The sequence below is a fragment of the Babylonia areolata genome, chromosome 12 (assembly GCF_041734735.1).
Source record: "Babylonia areolata isolate BAREFJ2019XMU chromosome 12, ASM4173473v1, whole genome shotgun sequence".
NCBI lineage: Eukaryota > Metazoa > Mollusca > Gastropoda > Neogastropoda > Buccinidae > Babylonia > Babylonia areolata.
The window spans coordinates 28,575,543-28,593,042 of record NC_134887.1 but is presented as its reverse complement, the minus strand read 5'-3'; the positions used below and the strand labels follow the sequence as shown (position 1 = coordinate 28,593,042).

The 17,500-nt window shown below is 45.0% G+C and overlaps 1 protein-coding gene across 1 annotated transcript; it reads left to right on the top strand.

The window, feature by feature from the left end:
- Window positions 1-1,688: 1,688 nt before the first annotated feature.
- LOC143288130 (uncharacterized) lies at window positions 1,689-9,249 on the top strand. The gene is made up of 2 exons (XM_076596420.1): window positions 1,689-1,877; window positions 7,643-9,249. The coding sequence occupies exon 2, from the start codon at window positions 7,662-7,664 to the stop codon at window positions 9,207-9,209; it is 1,548 nt and encodes a 515-aa protein (XP_076452535.1). The 5' UTR covers window positions 1,689-1,877; window positions 7,643-7,661; the 3' UTR covers window positions 9,210-9,249.
- The last annotated feature ends 8,251 nt before the right edge of the window (window positions 9,250-17,500 follow it).

Here is a 17,500-nt window from a genome sequence, read left to right as displayed (position 1 = left end):
GAGGCAACATGAAACAGGTCTTTAACATTATTGTGAAGACATGGCTGGATTCTGCAAAGCCAGAGGCAACATGAAACAGGTCTTTAACCTGCGAACCCATTGCACAAAAACCTCCAGCACCAGAAGAAAGTTCTATGTCTTCACAGACTTCACGAAGGCCTTTAACAGAGTCTAATGGAAGGCCTCTGGGTCACACTGAAAATAACATCGGGCAAAAGCTTACCAACACCATCTAGCAACTATACTCCAAAGCAACCAGTGTGGTGCTCATACAAAGTGCAACTGGGGAGTGGTTCCAAATTTCGATTGGTGTCCTTTAAGGCAGCGTTCTGAGACATGAACCCTCACAGCAGATTTGGAAGAAGAATCCAAGACATGGAACTGAGGTGTTATTGCAAGATACAAAACGTCAGATACACTGACCATACATGTGTCACAAACGAACAAATGTGTCAGAGAATCAAGCAGCACATTGGACCACATGCAGAACCGCTGATAGCAGCTGAGAAAGGAAAACTGTGACGGTATGGCCAAAACAAGATCTAACGGCCTTGTTAACCCTTTCACCGCCAGTCAATTTAGAGTACAAAATTCCCTTGTGGTATAAACACAGAAAAGACAGTGGCTAACAATAGTTAGGGATTACCCCTGCGATGTATAGAAAATATGGCTTATCCTACCACTGAATATTATGAGCAGTAGGTTCATGGATGACAGACCAATGAAAGGTCACCTTTCAGTGACATGGGTCCCCTCTACCACGCCTGTGCATAAATGCGAGCTTGGCGGTGAACGGGTTAACTCTCTCCATACGAACGGCGAAAGAGACGACGTTAACAGCGTTTCACCCCAATAACCACCATCAAAATATTACCAGCGGAAGGCTCTTACACTGAAGAGGTGAATGTTGACAACGAATACCACAATTCTGACGACGGAAGCTAAAGGTTGGGTCATTCAGACACCCACTGGACATCCGAGGAGTCTGTGTAGAGGAGAAGAGAGGACTGACCGTACTGAGTGAGTTAAAACATCCTCCAAGGAACTGTTCAAGGAGGGATATGCATGGGAAGACAGAAAAAGACAAAAACGTTGCGCCGACAAACTGCAGAACGGACGGGAAAGAAATGCAGAGATCCAGGCTTTGACATACAACTGACAGACATGGAGAATTATAACGAACATGTTTGTGTGATGCACTGACTGTTCACAGAAGAAGAAGAAGGAGGAGAAGAAGGACGAGGAGGAGGAGGAATAGATAAATATCATAACTCTCACATGTATCGTTGTACAAATTAACTGTGACGTGTAACAGGTACACGGAAGAAGGAAGAACACAGAGGGTAACACTAAGAAAACCTGGAGAGGGGAGTTGAACTACCTTCACATTTGTGTGTGCCAGGCCCAGAGGTGATGTCCCAGGATTTATTACTTTTAGATTTCACTCCATTTATAACACTGATAATAAGGGCGTCGGTTTGCTGAAAGCAGGATGTTTACAATCTGTGCATTCAATTTGAAGCTGAAAGGGCCTGTCACATGACGTTCTTCCTTGTTGACTCACACACACACACACACACAGAGAAGTGTATGGCTGTACAGAAAAACACGTATCTTGGCAACAACAGTGACGTAGAACAGGTGACAGCAGGCTGTTGTCAGAGGACAGGGTTGTGCTCATTCAACCAAATACCTCTGTCAAAAACAGGCAGGTTTGTGTTACAGTGAACAGTGCCGTGTGCACCTGGCGTGTCTCTGTCTTTGCTATGATCTTCCTGTTTGCACCTTACATGTCTGTGCCTTACGTCTGTACACCTGTTTCATCAAAACGTAACTTAATGTAACCTTCGTCACCTCCACATCTCTCCAGACAACAGGTAAGAGCCAGCAGTGTGCTGGTCAGACTGACAATACTTTGAGTGTTGTCCTCAACACAGTGTGATTTACATGTGTATGTCTGTCAGAACCTGTTTGTGTGAACCTGTAATGATAGGGCGTGGCACAGTTTGGGGTTTGATTTTATCGTGATATTGATACATCAGTGCTCGTGTGTTTATGAGTAACTATAACATTGATCATAGTAATTCGTTTTAAGGATTGGACATCAGCATGTGGGTCTCCGGGCTGTCTCTGTCATTGCAACCAGCGTGTAGGAGCTGGGCTTTGTCATTGTCTTTGTTCATCCAGTTCACTGATGAGGGAGGAAGGTTTGTCATACACATACAAAACAACACGTTACCGTGTGTGTGTGTGTGTGTGTGTGTGTGTGTGTGTGTGTGTGTGTTTCCGTGCGTGCGTCCATATACGAGCCTACCGAACCTATCCGTGTGATCGTGTATGTGAATCTTTGAGATCGGAAAAAGAACAGACAAATTAACCAGTCCATAAGTCTGTTGATTCGGATTCATTAATGCTTCAGCGTGTTTTTACCTCAGTGTATCTCTTCAATGTAGTTAACATATCTAACGGATGAGGAGTGATGGATTAAAGACAGGAGGAGAAGAACAGTGGGGGATGGGGGAGGGGGGCACGGGTCAAGAAAGAGGTAATAAAATGATGTAATCAATATTTTACTGTAGTGTTGGAGTTTCTATCATGCAAACCATCGTATATAAACAAACCATTAAAACAAATGCATTTGTAAGAAAGTTGTGTTATGTTAGAGAGTTACTGACGGTGAAATGTGTAACAAGTGCCAACATTAAAATAACTGAAAGCATGGTACTGTTTGGCATAGCTCAAAGTGTACGCCCTGATACAGTTTTCGACATGTTAATACTTCTTGGTGTGTGTGTGTGTGTGTGTGTGTGTGTGCATGCATGCGTGTGTGCTTATTCGTGCATGCGCGTGCGCGCGTGCGTGTGTTCGTATGTGCACCCGCGAGCTCGCGTGTCTGTGGTACCGAGGTAAATATTGCTTTCAAATCCACAAGGAATAACCTAAGGTTTGGTGTCCCCCCTCTACCACCCACCCCTTCACCTCCTCCTCCACTCCCAACCCACGTAACCCTTCACCACCCCTTTCCTCCCCCCTCACCTCATTCCCCCCCTCCCCTCTATCGACCAGGTGTTTGAGTTCTGATCCAGTGTTCGCCCGGTGATCAGGGTTCGAGGCGCCGTTTCGGCACGGTGCTGTGTCCTTGGGAAAGGCAGATAACTTCGCTTTTCCTCACACCACCCAGGTGTGGGTGGGTACCTGTTTTCGGTCAGGCAATGTTGAAGGAGAGGAGGGGGCCCTGGTTTCCTGTGTCCAGCCCTAGACACAGTGGATATGAATTCACTGCCTTCCTGTGTCCAGCCCTAGACACAGTGGATATGAATTCACTGCCTTCTTGTATCCTGCCCTAGACACAGTGGATGTGAATTCACTGCCTTCCTGTATCCAGCCCTAGACACAGTGGATATGAATTCACTGCCTTCATCTATCCTGCCCTAGACACAGTGGATGTGAATTCACTGCCTTCCTGTATCCAGCCCTAGACACAGTGGATATGAATTCACTGCCTTCCTGTATCCAGCCCTAGACACAGTGGATATGAATTCACTGCCTTCCTGTGTCCAGCCCTAGACACAGTGGATATGAATTCACTGCCTTCCTGTATCCAACCCTAGACACAGTGGATATGAATTCACTGCCTTCTTGTATCCAGCCCTGGACACAGTGGATATGAATTCACTGCCTTCCTGTATCCAGCCCCAGTCACAGTGGATATGAATTCACTGCCTTCCTGTATCCTGCCCTAGACACAGTGGATATGAATTCACTGCCTTCTTGTATCCTGCCCTAGACACAGTGGATATGAATTCACTGCCTTCATCTATCCTGCCCTAGACACAGTGGATGTGAATTCACTGCCTTCCTGTATCCAGCCCTAGACACAGTGGATATGAATTCACTGCCTTCCTGTATCCAGCCCTAGACACAGTGGATATGAATTCACTGCCTTCCTGTGTCCAGCCCTAGACACAGTGGATATGAATTCACTGCCTTCTTGTATCCAGCCCTGGACACAGTGGATATGAATTCACTGCCTTCTTGTATCCAGCCCCAGACACAGTGGATATGAATTCACTGTCCCGATGGCCTGAAAAAGGCTATGAGACCTTTAACCTTTCAACCTTAACCCATTCCCCGCGTGTAATTCCATTCCTTCCTTCCCACAACAAAAACGTTCCTCAGGACACTTTACAAGGGGTTGTAATGTTCACCAATGGAGAGTCCAGTCATGATAAAAGTTCCTCTGTAAATTCTGGATCACTCAAGGGCTTCAACTTCTGTCACCCCCCAACCCTCTCTACCCTGTGATAATCCAGTGATACCTGCTCTGCACTGCCAACACTGTCTGTCCCTGATCATTGGTGAGGTTCCTTCACCTCCCTCATCACCAACTCCATCATTACCACCTCCCCCATTAACACCTCTCTCATTACCACCCCCTCCCGATTACCTCCTCCCTCTTTACCAACCCCTCCCCATTACCACCTCCCTCATTACCACCTCCCACATTACCACCTCCCACATTACCATCTCCACCTCCCACATTACCACCTGCCCCATTACCACCTCCCACATTACCACCTCTCCCATTGCCATCTCTCATTACATCCTCATACATTACCATCTTCCCCATTACCACCTTCCATATTACCACCCCTCATTACCACCTCTCTCATTACCAACTCCCGCATTACCACCTCCCCATTTACCACCTCCCCCATTACCACCCCCTCTCCACTACCATCTCCCCCATTACAACGTCCAACGTTACCATCTTCCACATTACAACCTCCCCCATTACCATCTCCCTCATTACCACGCCGCTAATACCATCCCTCATTACCATGTCTTTCATTACCATCCCCTCCATTACCACCTCCTCCATTACCACCCCCTCCATTACCACCTCCCACATTACAGTCTCCCCTATTATCATCTTCCTCATTACCACCCCCTCTCCATTACTATCTCAACACATTACCATCTCCAACATTACCACCTCCCATATTACCACCTCCCCCATTACCACCTCCCCCACTACCACCTCCTCCATTACCACCTCCTCCGTTATCACCTCCTCCATTACCACCTCCTCCGTTATCACCTCCTCCATTACCACCTCCTGAATTATCACCTCCTCCATTACAACCTCCTCCATTACAACCTCCACCACTACCACCTCCCCTTTTATCACCTCCCTCATTATCACCTTCCGAATTACCACCTTCCGAATTACCATCTCTCCCATTACCCAAATTACCATCTCCCCACTACCACCTCCTCCATTGCCACCACTTTTATTACCACCCGCCATTGCCCCCCCCCCCCCTTTTACAACCTGCCTCATTACCACCTCCCTCATTACAACCTCCCTCATTACCACCTCCACCATTACCACCTCCCCAATTACCACCTCACCCATTACCAAAATTACCACCTCCCCCATTACCACCTCCCCAAACCATGCTGTCACCATCAACCATCGTCACTTTAACTCGAACATGTAAACTGGTGTACATAGCAGGCTTTATATGTCCCTTAAGACCACATATGATTCTGTCCTTGTGTGTGTATGTGATAAGTGTATTTTTTCTGATTTTTCGATTGTCCACAGGTTGTTAAACAGGGTTGTCTGCTAAACCCTCAGTTATTTTCGTTTTTCATTAATGAACTTGCTGTTGAACTATCCAAAAACGGGCAGGCATGAAATTCAGATGATTCCAGGGGCAGTAGAACTGTTTTTGATGTTATTTTCAGATGATATTGTGTTTTTGTCTGATACAGCCTTTGGGTTGCAGAATCAACTACCTGTTCTAAAGCAAGAAGCAGACAGATTGCGACTAACTGTAAATCTTGAAAAGACTAACGGTATATTTTTTTTTCGAAATGGGGGCCACCTTTCAGCACATGAAAAAGGGTTTTATGGAGATAAAGAATAACTGTGACGAATTCCTATAAGTATTTGGGGATGTTATTTACCACGAAATTGAGTCTGTCGTCTGCTTGAGCTGAAACAAGCAAAAAAGGGAAAAAGGGGCAATAGAAATTCTTAAATCTTTTCGGAAGCTACGTTCCATCGATATGAATCTTTTCTGGAAAACTGTTTGACACGCAAGTTGAACTGTTTTTGGCTTATGCAGCAGAAATTTTGGGACTTTTGATTAACAATCAACTTGAAAATGTGCACACATTTGCTATTAAACGTTTTCTTGGCGTTCCACTACACTCATCAAACACAACTTTATATTCGGAAACCGGTAGATATCCACCGTATGTTAAGACTTTCGTAAAATGTGTGAAATATTGGATGAAGTTGACAAGGCTACCGGCTTGCAGATTATGTAAGCAAGCGTATGAGATGATGTTAGTGCAAGAAGAGAAATGTAAACAAAACTGGCTTTATCAAATCAAATGTACTTTAAGTGAACATGGATTTGGACTTGTTTGGATGTGTCAAGGAGTGGGTTACGAAAATGCGTTCATCTCAGAATTTAAAGATAGATTGATAGCGTGCTGTCAGCAAAATTGGCATAGCGCACGGAGAAATGGAAAGTAGTGATAAATATAGTTGGTTCTTTTCTTTTAAGACAGCATTTCAGACAGAAAGACATATTTGAATCGTAACAAACAGGTGACACAGAGTCAGTCTTGCTAGATTTAGATTGAGAACAGTCGGGCTGAATGCTAACAAAAGATGATTTGAGACTGGTGGATTAACAGCATCTCCTTGTCCAATGTGTGGCGAGGGTAAAGAAGATGAGGAACATTTCATATTCAGTTGCAAAGGATACGATGAGGTTCGGGAAAGGTACACACTCTTTAATACAGCTGCAGCAAAGAGAAAAGACCTAGTCAGTGTTTTAACATCAGATGACGAAAGTATTATCCTCTCAGTTGCAAAATACGTCTCAGAGGCAGTGAATATTCGGAAAAATAGAATAACTGATAAATGAATAAAAACGCCTGTTAATACAAAATGTGTGAAAACATTAATGGTATCCCAAATAATTATCTTGAAGGATAAAATATAAGCAGATAGAATTGCAATTCGGATGGTCAATCTGATGATGATGTTTTTGTGTAATTCATTGGTTCTTTACTTATATAATTTTCGTAATATTTGGTGCGTTAGTATTTTTGTTTTGTTTTACTTTTTTCCCAATGATTGGATAAAACGACACTGTAACTTCCCCTGTATCCTCCCTGTCACATGGGCTGTTATGCTAATGACAGTCAAAGTGTCAAAAGTCTCTCTCTGACAACCATGAGCATTTTAACGGTTATTACACATATTTACAGGCACACGAACATGAACACCCATGTACAGGCTCGCACATGCACCAACACACACACACACACACACACACACACACACACACAATATATATATATATATATATATATATATATATATATACAGAGAGAGAGAGAGAGAGAGAGAGAGAGAGAGATGTGTGTGTATATCAAGACACACTTGAACACACTTTGTGTGTCTCTGTGTGTGTTTAACTGAAGACGACTCGACTTTATTTATTTGCACGAAACTGAAAAGGATTTAACATTTTTTATATCCATAAAAAAGAGCAATGTGTGTGTGTGTTTGTGTGAGTGTGTGTGTGTGTGTGTGTGTGTGTGTGTGTTACAGACACCAGTCATTAACTACAATGGCTACAGGAGGCAGAGAGGAGGACACCCACATCTGTGCTTTATGTCTGGGAAGTTACGTTCAGCCTCAGTCTCCTAAACAGAAAACTGGTGCCCAGGACATGTGTAAGATTCACCCAGATGAAAAGCTGAGGTTCTACTGCATGAAGTGTGATGAAACCATCTGCATCAGTTGTAAACTAACGAAACATGAAGGCCACAAAACAGATGACCTGGCTACAGCAGCCGCCCACAAAAAGAAAGAACTGCAAGACGACAAAGCTCGTCTTGAGCGTGCCGTGTCTGACATGACGAAGAGAGTGACATCACTGCATGAAGACCGACAATCCATTGACAAGAAGAGAGCAGCAGTGGAGAAAAACATCCACGACCGACACGCCACTATGGTGGCTGCTGCCGACACACACAGAGACAAAGAGCTGCAATCCTTAACGTCTCAGCACGCAGACCTGGACAAGGACGTTGTCGGTGATATTGCACAACAGGAAGGCAACAAGGCGGAGCTCTCCAGTCTCCTCCAACGTCTCAACGACGCCATCACCTCCGGGACAGATGGCCACGTCGTCACTGTCGCCAAGGAGATGAGAAGTGGGCGTGGCAGCCAGCAAGAGATAGACGCTCTGACGTCAGGAGAAGAAAGACCACTCCGAAGACCCGTTCTTCAGTTTAACGTCAGCGCTGACGTAATGATGCAGACAACACGTGACTACCTGGGCAGTGTACGCACGATGGAGATGGAGAGGAAAGGGCCTGAAGTTAGGGTCACAGAGCGCTTTCAGTGTGCACAGGACCCTGACGTGGAGGTCTTTTCACTTTGTCATAGGGATGGAAATCCACCTGTAGTGCGTGTGTCATATGAGCGGTGTGGGGGGAAGGAGGACGATCCAGTGAAAGGATTCACAGAGACAGGGGAATGTGTGGGCACTGGTGCTGGTGAGGATATGGGCAAAGTGTCCTGCAGAAGTTATGCTAAAGGACGCAGTATGATTCCACTTCCAGAGCCAGACATGTTTATCACGTACTGCAAGTCACCAGCTGCTGCACACTTCAGACTGGAAAACCACCTGTCGGGACGGGCAGACATCAAGAGAGACACAGTGACATCCACAGACCCACTCGGGACAGAAACAAAAACACAGTTCAGCATCCAGGTGGGCCCTCACCGTGCATTCGACGTGAACGAAACAGAGCAGCATTTCGCTGTGGTTGAGGAAGCTGGACAGTCCACATTATGGCGCAGTGTCCGCTTGTACCGACGGTCAGTGGAGAAGGCGGTCAGTACGTACAGCCCTCCTGCACCAAGGTTCCTGCCCTCTGACGTGTGTTTCTACACACTAGGAGGACAGGAGGTGCTGCTGGTCACTGATGAACTCAACGACGCCATTCACGTGGTCACCATCCAAGGGGACACAATGCGGTTTCAGAGTTACCTGTGTGGGGGTTGTCCGTCCCTGATTCAGCCCACAGCCATCACTGTCGATGTTAAGGGTCGTCTGTGGGTGGCCTGTAGGGGAGGGGCTGTCTTGATGATAGAACAGGTGGCTTGATGTGTGTGTGTGTGTGTGTGTGTGTGTGTGTGTGTGTGTATGTGTGTGTGTGTGTGTGTGACAGATCCCTTAATATATATATATGTATGTGTGTGTGTGTGTGTGTGTGTGTGTGTGTGACAGATCCCTTAATGTGTGTGTGTGTGTGTGTGTGTGTGTGTGTGTGTGTGTGTGTTTGTGTGTGTGTTCTGGCTTGATCCCGGCAGCATCTGGTGGATTTAGGTTGAAGCCTGAGTGTGGCTACCTACATGACGGGGTTAAAAAAGAGAAGAAGACAGAAATCAAGGACAATGACGACGGTTCAGAATGTTAGTGTAGGCCGGTTGTGTTGATTCTCTGCTACTGAGTTTGTTAGTATGAAACATCATCGTGTCAGCTGTTCTGGTCAAGAAATGAAATTGTGACTGATATATATATATATATATACATATATCATTCATTCATTCATTATGCCCATCGCTCCTGGTGGAGCATAGGCCATCGACGACCCCTCGCCATCACACTCTGTTCTGGGCTGTTCTGGCCATTCCAGTCCAGTTGGTCCCTTGCTGCTTCAGCTCTGCCTCGGTATCTCGCCTCCAGCTGTTGCGAGGCCGACCTCTCTTCCTCTTTCCCTGCGGGTTCCAGGTCAGGGCCTGGCGTGTGATGCTAGACGCTGGCTTCCTGAGGGTGTGTCCGATCCAGCTCCACTTCCTCCGCAGTATCTGTTTAGCCACTGGTTCCTGTCCCGCTCGCTCCCACAGATCTTCGTTTCGGATCTTCTCCTGTCATCGGACCTTGTAGATGCGCTACAGACAGGTTTTGAAGAATGAACAAGGGTTCAAAAATTTAGATTTTCTTTTTTTGTGTGTGTATGAAGAAAATATCATGGCGAGCTCAAGTAGGATCTGACAGATGTGGTAGAGATGTCAATTTGTGATCTTTGCTGCGTGTGGACAAGAGTGACATTCAGTCTCAGACTGATTATGTACAGAGACTATACGGTCTAGTCCCCTGCTCACTGGAAAGATGGAAAGGTGGGTTACAATATTGATCACAACTGATATCCATAGTTTTTCTGCCTACGGAAAATCATTCTTTTATCGGAATTATAGGGGGCACAAAAGGAAATTATACAAACATTAATTACAGTAATGTTTCCGTGAAATAATTTGTGTATTCTACTTGTGTTTGTAGATGACAAGTAATAATATCAAAGTTTGGAACTTACACTATGGGGAAAAAAGGCCAGAAAAGAAACAGAGATAGCCATGGTGATGGTGAAAAAAGTGATTCGTCGTCAGAAAGTAGCCAGGACCACAGACTGAATAGGTCGAGTTGGAAGACAACACGCTCTCGTAGTAAAGCACGCAGAATGGACACAGGTGAAGTCAGTGACAGTCAGCTGAAAATTTCGAATTTCACGGTCACAGAGACTGGTCAAGAGAGAGATAGTCAAGATGAAGAGAGAGTGAACACAGAGGTCAGTGGTGGGATACAAGAGGTGATTATAAGAATAGAAAGACTGGAAGCCTGTGTACTGAGGGGGAATGAGGTCGTTATAGAAAAACTGGAAGTGTTAGCTGGTCAGGTTTTTTTTTATCTGCAAATAGAAACTAGAGAACTCAAGTTGAAGGTGGAAAAAATCGAAGAAGAGCAAAGACAATCCTCTGAGGAAATCCCACTTTAAAGAGCAGGGTAAAAGTGTTGCCCACAGAATAGGCAAACCCATCAAAGAAAGAAATAGGCCGGTTAATGTAAAATCCTAGTCGAGAAAATCAAGGAAAGAAGTTCTCTATAATTGAAAACAAACAAACAAACAAACAAAAACAGCTGAAGGGTTCTGGCATTTCTATTCAGGAAGATCTGACTCGGACAAATGCAGTTAGGCTGAAGGACTGTCTAAGCCCGAACACGTCCAACATGCCTGGTCCAAAAATGGCAAATCATATGTCAGTCTGAACACCACCGGCCGCGTGCTGCAAGTAGCAGGAGGAGAACTGGAGGATTTTCTGTGTGGGGAAGTAAGAAAAAGTGACGGCCCGAGGAATGCGGACCAGAGCCACCAGTACCAGCAGAACCACCGCACAGGACGACAGACATCCGCTAAAACATATACCGGTACTGTTGAGACGACTAGCGGTAGACAGTCACAATCCCCCGTCTCTTCCCGATCTCGATTCCGACCTTCATCCTCCAGTCCCAGCATTCCCGAAAAGCCCCCTCCCAGCATTCCCTTTAGACCTTCAACCACAGCAGTGGACTGTCTCTCTGCCATGCCAGCCGCTCCAGTGGCTTCCATCCCGGTGAACAGCTGCGTGCAGGCAGCGTGCATCTCTCCCACTCCTACAGGACCAGGGCAGGCTGTGGCCCTGCCTCTCTGGGAACCAGGCAGGTTGCTGACTCCACTCCTGTGGGGACCAGGCAGGTTGCTGTCTCCACTCCTGTGGGAACCAGGCAGGTTGCTGCCTCCATTCCTGTGGGAACCAGGCAGGTTGCTGCCTCCACTCCTGTGGGAACCAGGCAGGTTGCTGACTCCACTCCTGTGGGAACCAGGCAGGTTGCTGTCTCCACTCCTGTGGGAACCAGCCAGGTTGCTGACTCCACTCCTGTGGGAACCAGGCAGGTTGCTGTCTCCACTCCTGTGGGAACCAGGCAGGTTGCTGACTCCACTCCTGTGGGAACCAGGCAGGTTGCTGACTCCACTCCTGTGGGAACCAGGCAGGTTGCTGACTCCACTCCTGTGGGAACCAGGCAGGTTGCTGCCTCCACTCCTGTAGCAAAGACTGCCCTCTCCCTCCCCCCAACTCTTTTGGCAAAGCGATTCATTTATCCTGTCAGAGAGAACATGTCGAATTTTCATGTGACTTTGAGATAAGTGTGACAGGCAGTAAAATCACTGTACAAGTTTCGTGTTCACGTTTGAATTTGATGCAGATTTTTCTAAAGAATTTTGCCAGGAATAGCCCTTTTGTTGCCGTGGGTTCTTTTACGTGCGCTAAGTGCGTGCTAGCACACGGGACCTCGGTTTATCATCTCATCCGAATGACTAGCGTCCAGACCACCACTCAAGGTCTAGTGGAGGGGGAGAAAACTATCGGCGGCTGAGCCGTGATTCGAACCAGCGCGCTCAGATTCTGTAGCTTCCTAGGCGGACGCGTTACCTCTACGCCATCACTCCACTGCAAGCAGCTCTTGGAAAATACCAGCACATGACAGTCGAGTAAGCGCTTGGAAAGTGAGCGGGGGAGCACAAGTGCCATTAGCCCCCCCCCCCCCCCCCACCCCCACCCCCTCTCTGTCTGTCTGTCTGTCTGTCTGTCTCTCTCCATCGATGACGTAGCTCTATGTACTTTCGGCATAGGAATCATAATTAATTCAGTTTTTTTTTAAGCGCGCATAGTTGGTGTTTTTTGTGGTTCCGCTAGATGGTAGAAACCATCCGAAAGTGAATGTGAAAGTTCTTTTGTTCTTTTTTTTTATTACTATGTTTTTTAAACGCCCGTAGTAGGTGTTTTGTGGTTCAGCTAGGTGGTGGAACCCATCTGTAAGTGTAGATACAAGAGAGAATTTTTTTTTTAAGTTGTGGATTGGCAGTTGCTGCTAGAGGTTATGGTGGCTTTGAGGGGATGATGGTGATGGTGTGGGTATTTGTGTGGCGCCTGTCTTCGATGAGAGACCAGGTGAGTGGATTGATGCAGTTTGGGTCAAGCTGGTTCTGCTGAGATGGGCTGACCTCACGATGTCATTCACGAGATAACTATTCTGTCTCCACAGGACCATTCATTTACTCCACTCTTCCAAACACACTTTTATAGGTTGGTTGTATTTTCTCCGCCGTTGATTGCTTGATATGCTCACTTAAAACGTGTATGTGAGCAAGAAAATGCCAGAGATAATGTTTTTTGTTTGCTTGTTTTTTGTTTTGCATAATTATGTCCGATGAATGGAAAAGCAGTCGCCCTACCCGTGGGGATGCCGGGGATCTTTCAGTATAAATAGCATCCCCGACTTTTGGAAATCTGTGTAGAAATTTCCTCTTTTCTATCACTTTCTTTGTTTCTGCCTATTTCTTCTGTCATTGTTGTCTCCTTTTTATGCCTTACCAGTCCATTCCACATTCTTTTTTCGAGCAGGCCTTGACAGTTTTGTTTGTTTGTTTGTTTTGTTCTGTTTTCCGCAGTCTATGATGTGCTATCTTTGCTGTTTTGCTCTGGCGATTGGGTAGGGAGATGTAAACAATGGGATGGTACTAGCTACCCATTCTACAGCGCTGTTTGCCTTATGGCCTTTTTAAGTAATTTTGTTTGGTATGAAGTATTGTTCTTTTTTCCTTTTTCACGATTTGAATTTGTTTTTTTCAATAGAGAATAGTATGTGAATCAAGAATGTAACCACTGCATTGCGTGATTATGTACGTTGAACGAAATAGTCGCCCTCCGTTTCCCTCTTCGCACTTTCGTATTTTTCGCCAGTGAAAGAAGGAAGCCCGATGGGGTTTGACAGAGCAGGGGAAACAAAAATTAGGGTCAAGTCGTTGTGGCAATCGTGTACTGGAAGACAATGTGTGTGCGTGTGCGTGAACATGTGTGTGTGTGGGAGAGAGAAGGGGGGGTGGGGGGGTGGGGGAGAGAGAGAGAATATAGCTGTGTATATGAATTAAGTATACCACCACTGCATTGCGTGGTTGTGTGCGATGAACTAAACAATTGCCTTTTTCTTTTATCTTTTTATTCTTAATCCGTTGCCTGAGAGGGAATGGGGGGTGAGGATCGAAAATAAAGCAAAGGATTTAAAGATGACGTTTAGCAGCAGTAGATATCAGTGGGGGTGATAGGAGAACGGTGATACAAGGATCATGATTAGCGGTTTCAGGAGGGGTATATGCGAAAGATGAGTACAAAAAACAAACAAACAAAAAACAAAACAAAAAAAAAGAAGGGGAAAAAAGGGGGACAAAATAAAAACAGGGGATGGCCTAAGGAGGTTATTCTTGGATCTATTTTATTTTATTTTATTTTTCTTCGTTTTTCTTTTATTTCACCCAATGAGATAGCTTCTAAAGATTTTTTTTTCTCTCGAATATTAATTTCTTTTTTCATACTTTTCTTGTGTCCAAAATTCGAACAACAGAATGGCTGGTATGATGGTACTTTCAGAATCATTAAGAGGATCACGGAATCAGTGATGCATGAGGGATAGTCATGTAAACAATAATGGTGCACTCCATAGTTGGAGTGTACACTTAAATGTTTTTTATGTATGTTTAGGTATATGTTTTGTGTTGCTTGCGCGTGTCTACACACCTGCTATCTTATCTCCAGCCCTCACTGTGGGGTGTAATCAAGGTTCCATGTGTCTCTCTCTTTTAAATGTTCAAATGTTGATTTGAAATTTGTCCCAGTAATTCTATTCATAGTTTTCTGTACGAATGTTTTTGAAAGAGTTGTGAAACACAATGTTAATAATATCAGTTAAGTGGAAACTTACGCTATCTCATTTCTAACGTTTTGATTCTTCACTGTCGTTGACCTGTGGCTTGACCCCCTTCACCATTTCCCCCAATTCCTACCATCACCACTACCCCCAAAAATGAGATCGTTTTGTTGTGGTGATTGTTATGACATAGAGCTTTGTTGTCATGAACGTTATAATAAAATTTTGTTGTTTTGAACTTTATTATAAAGTTTCCGTCTGGTAAACTTTATGATGTATTTTCTGTGTATATGAATGTTGTTATATAGTGTTTTGTCATGGGGAATGACATTGTCTTAAGTTTTGTTGTAAAATCATTGAAACAATTTTTGTTACCGCGGTAAACATTTGGCACGTACTTTTGTTCTGATAGATATTGTGATTCACAGTTTTGTTGTGGTGAAAATTATCACTTTTATCATGCTGACGATTGCCATGATGTGTATGTCAAGTGTTCTGGGTCTGTCGAACTGTAGCATCTCCAACAGAATGTTTGTTTTGTTACTGGTCTGAGTCTGTAGACACCAGTCTGGATTACTTTCCATGTTCATGCTTGTACCCCCACTCCCCCTTCCCCCTTCCCTCAACATCCACCCCCTCCCATCCCATGATTCCACCTGCATGTGTCAGTCACATGACAGATGCTATTGTGTATCGGACAGACTGTTTCACAACAGATGCTTCCTCTGTTGGGATGACGATTATGTTATTGTTTTGTTTTTTGAGTATATATATATATATGTATGTATGTATATGTATAATCCAAGGTCATTTTCCTATTTCCCTTCCACCTTCTCTCGTTACTAACTTTTTTGATTTTTTACTGTCATTACATCCTTTATTATTTCTTTCATCGGCCTGTGACTTTACCCCTTAACCCATTTATCCAAATCACCCCCTAACACTCCCCCCCCCCCCCCCCCCCCCCATCACTGTGCAGCCATTGAAATGGATAGCAGACAAAATGACTGTGACATCCAGGCGGAGAGATGGTGAGCACAGAGCTGAGCACGAGTTGTCCATCCCGCAGTGTTACTGACCAGGAGGACCTGTGTGGACCCTGTGTGCAGCAGATGCATTGTGTGTGTGGACGTGTTTCCTGATGTGGAGGTGATCCCTTCATTGGACTGGCTGCTGCCTGCAGTCCCTGTCCTGCACAGTGCAGTGCTGGTCAGCTCTCTCCTGGTGGGGAACGGGCAGGCGTTGGCTGTCTTGGAACTGTTGTGTGGCTGGTGTCTGCAGGTCTGGTTTGTGTGGTGACTGGTGTTTTACGCGCTGAGGGCGCTGCTCTGAGCCCCCCGTCGTCGGATGGACGTGAAACACGGTGAGAGTGATTGATTGAAGAGACGGTGACGTTGTGTGGTTATGTGGCTGTGTCCAGACCATGGCCATGAAACAGCAGGTGATGATCACTGCTGCAGGAGGACGTGCAGGACTCCGTACTGTCCTTGTGGGGTGGCCCAGATCCCCAGGTCCTGACTGCAGTGTGTCGTGTGGGGTCACCTGCTTCCTGACGACTGGTCAAGGAACAGCACAGCAACATTAGCTGCTTATATTACAGTTAGATGATTGGCCGTAGAAGAGTGAGAATGTTAATCGTCTGAAGAGAAGGTCAGCTGTGTGGCTTGATTTGAGAACCAGGCAGTTCGCTGGAATGAACACACTTGTTATGAATTTGGAAAGGAAAGTGAGGTCAGTAATTACATGGTTATGGTTTAATTTCATCTTAGACTATGTTCTGACTGATGGTAACACAAGTACAGAGAATGATTTATTTGTTTTGTTAATTGAATAAGAAATGATGAATGCATTTTGTTCCCAAACATCTGGAGACAATGCTGGCCTGCTTGGTATAACTGATTACCTGCCTGTAACTAACAGCAACAACTAAATGATTATTGTTATGGCCATGCCAGCTGCACAGGGGTGAATTCATTTAGCATCTGTCGTTATGACGACGACTTGAAAGTCACCTGCTTTCAGACATGTGACTGTACTGCTGCATTCTGTGACGCTTTTGCTGCTGCACACTGTATATATGAATAGTATATCGTAGTTTGGTACATTATCTGTTCCTGCAGCATTTTGAAATTTGTTTTTCTTCTTTGTGTGACTTTCTGCTGCATGTCGCTATTACCATCATCATCATCATCATCATCATCATCACAACCACCACCATCATCACCACCATTCTCTTCGCCATCATCATTGTATTTGGACTTTGATTACGTCAGCTGTGATTTATAGATTTGAAACGCAGCATGTCTATGTATCCGAGCTTCATGGTGTCAGTGGAAACAAACATTCTGAAAGGAATCAAGTCACCTGTGTCTGTCAATGGTCAATTATTGACTGCATGGTTTCCCATCCGAAGGGGCTGTAGACAAACCAGTCTGGTCTCTCGACTTTTCTGTGTTTGTTATCTGTACAGACATTTTAGTATGACGATGCTATATTCTTTATGCAGCAGATGTAGTGTAGCGTATATGGATCAGTCTGCATGCTTTTACACCCTCTTGTAATTGCACTAAATAAGAGTATAAAAGAAGCACATATTGATAATTCTTGATGATGATAATGAAAGGTCAAACAGAATGCAGGTCATGCAATATTCACGATGGAAGCAGACAACAGACCAACGTGGAACGTGGAAGCAGAAAGACATGTTGCTCACGTTCTAACTTCTGTAGAAAATGTGACTGCAAGACAGAACACACACTTGGCCTTTCTGACGATCTTTGTTCTGCTGCATGAGGGATTTTTTCTATTCAGAAAATTTTGTCTGTATGTAAGTGTTATATTTTTTGCTCCAGCAGTGTATTCTTTATATGCTTTTT

Excerpts from the sequence above, each read along its gene's own strand:
- LOC143288130 (XM_076596420.1), top strand. The coding sequence starts at position 7,662 with ATGGCTACAGGAGGCAGAGAGGAGGACACCCACATCTGTGCTTTATGT.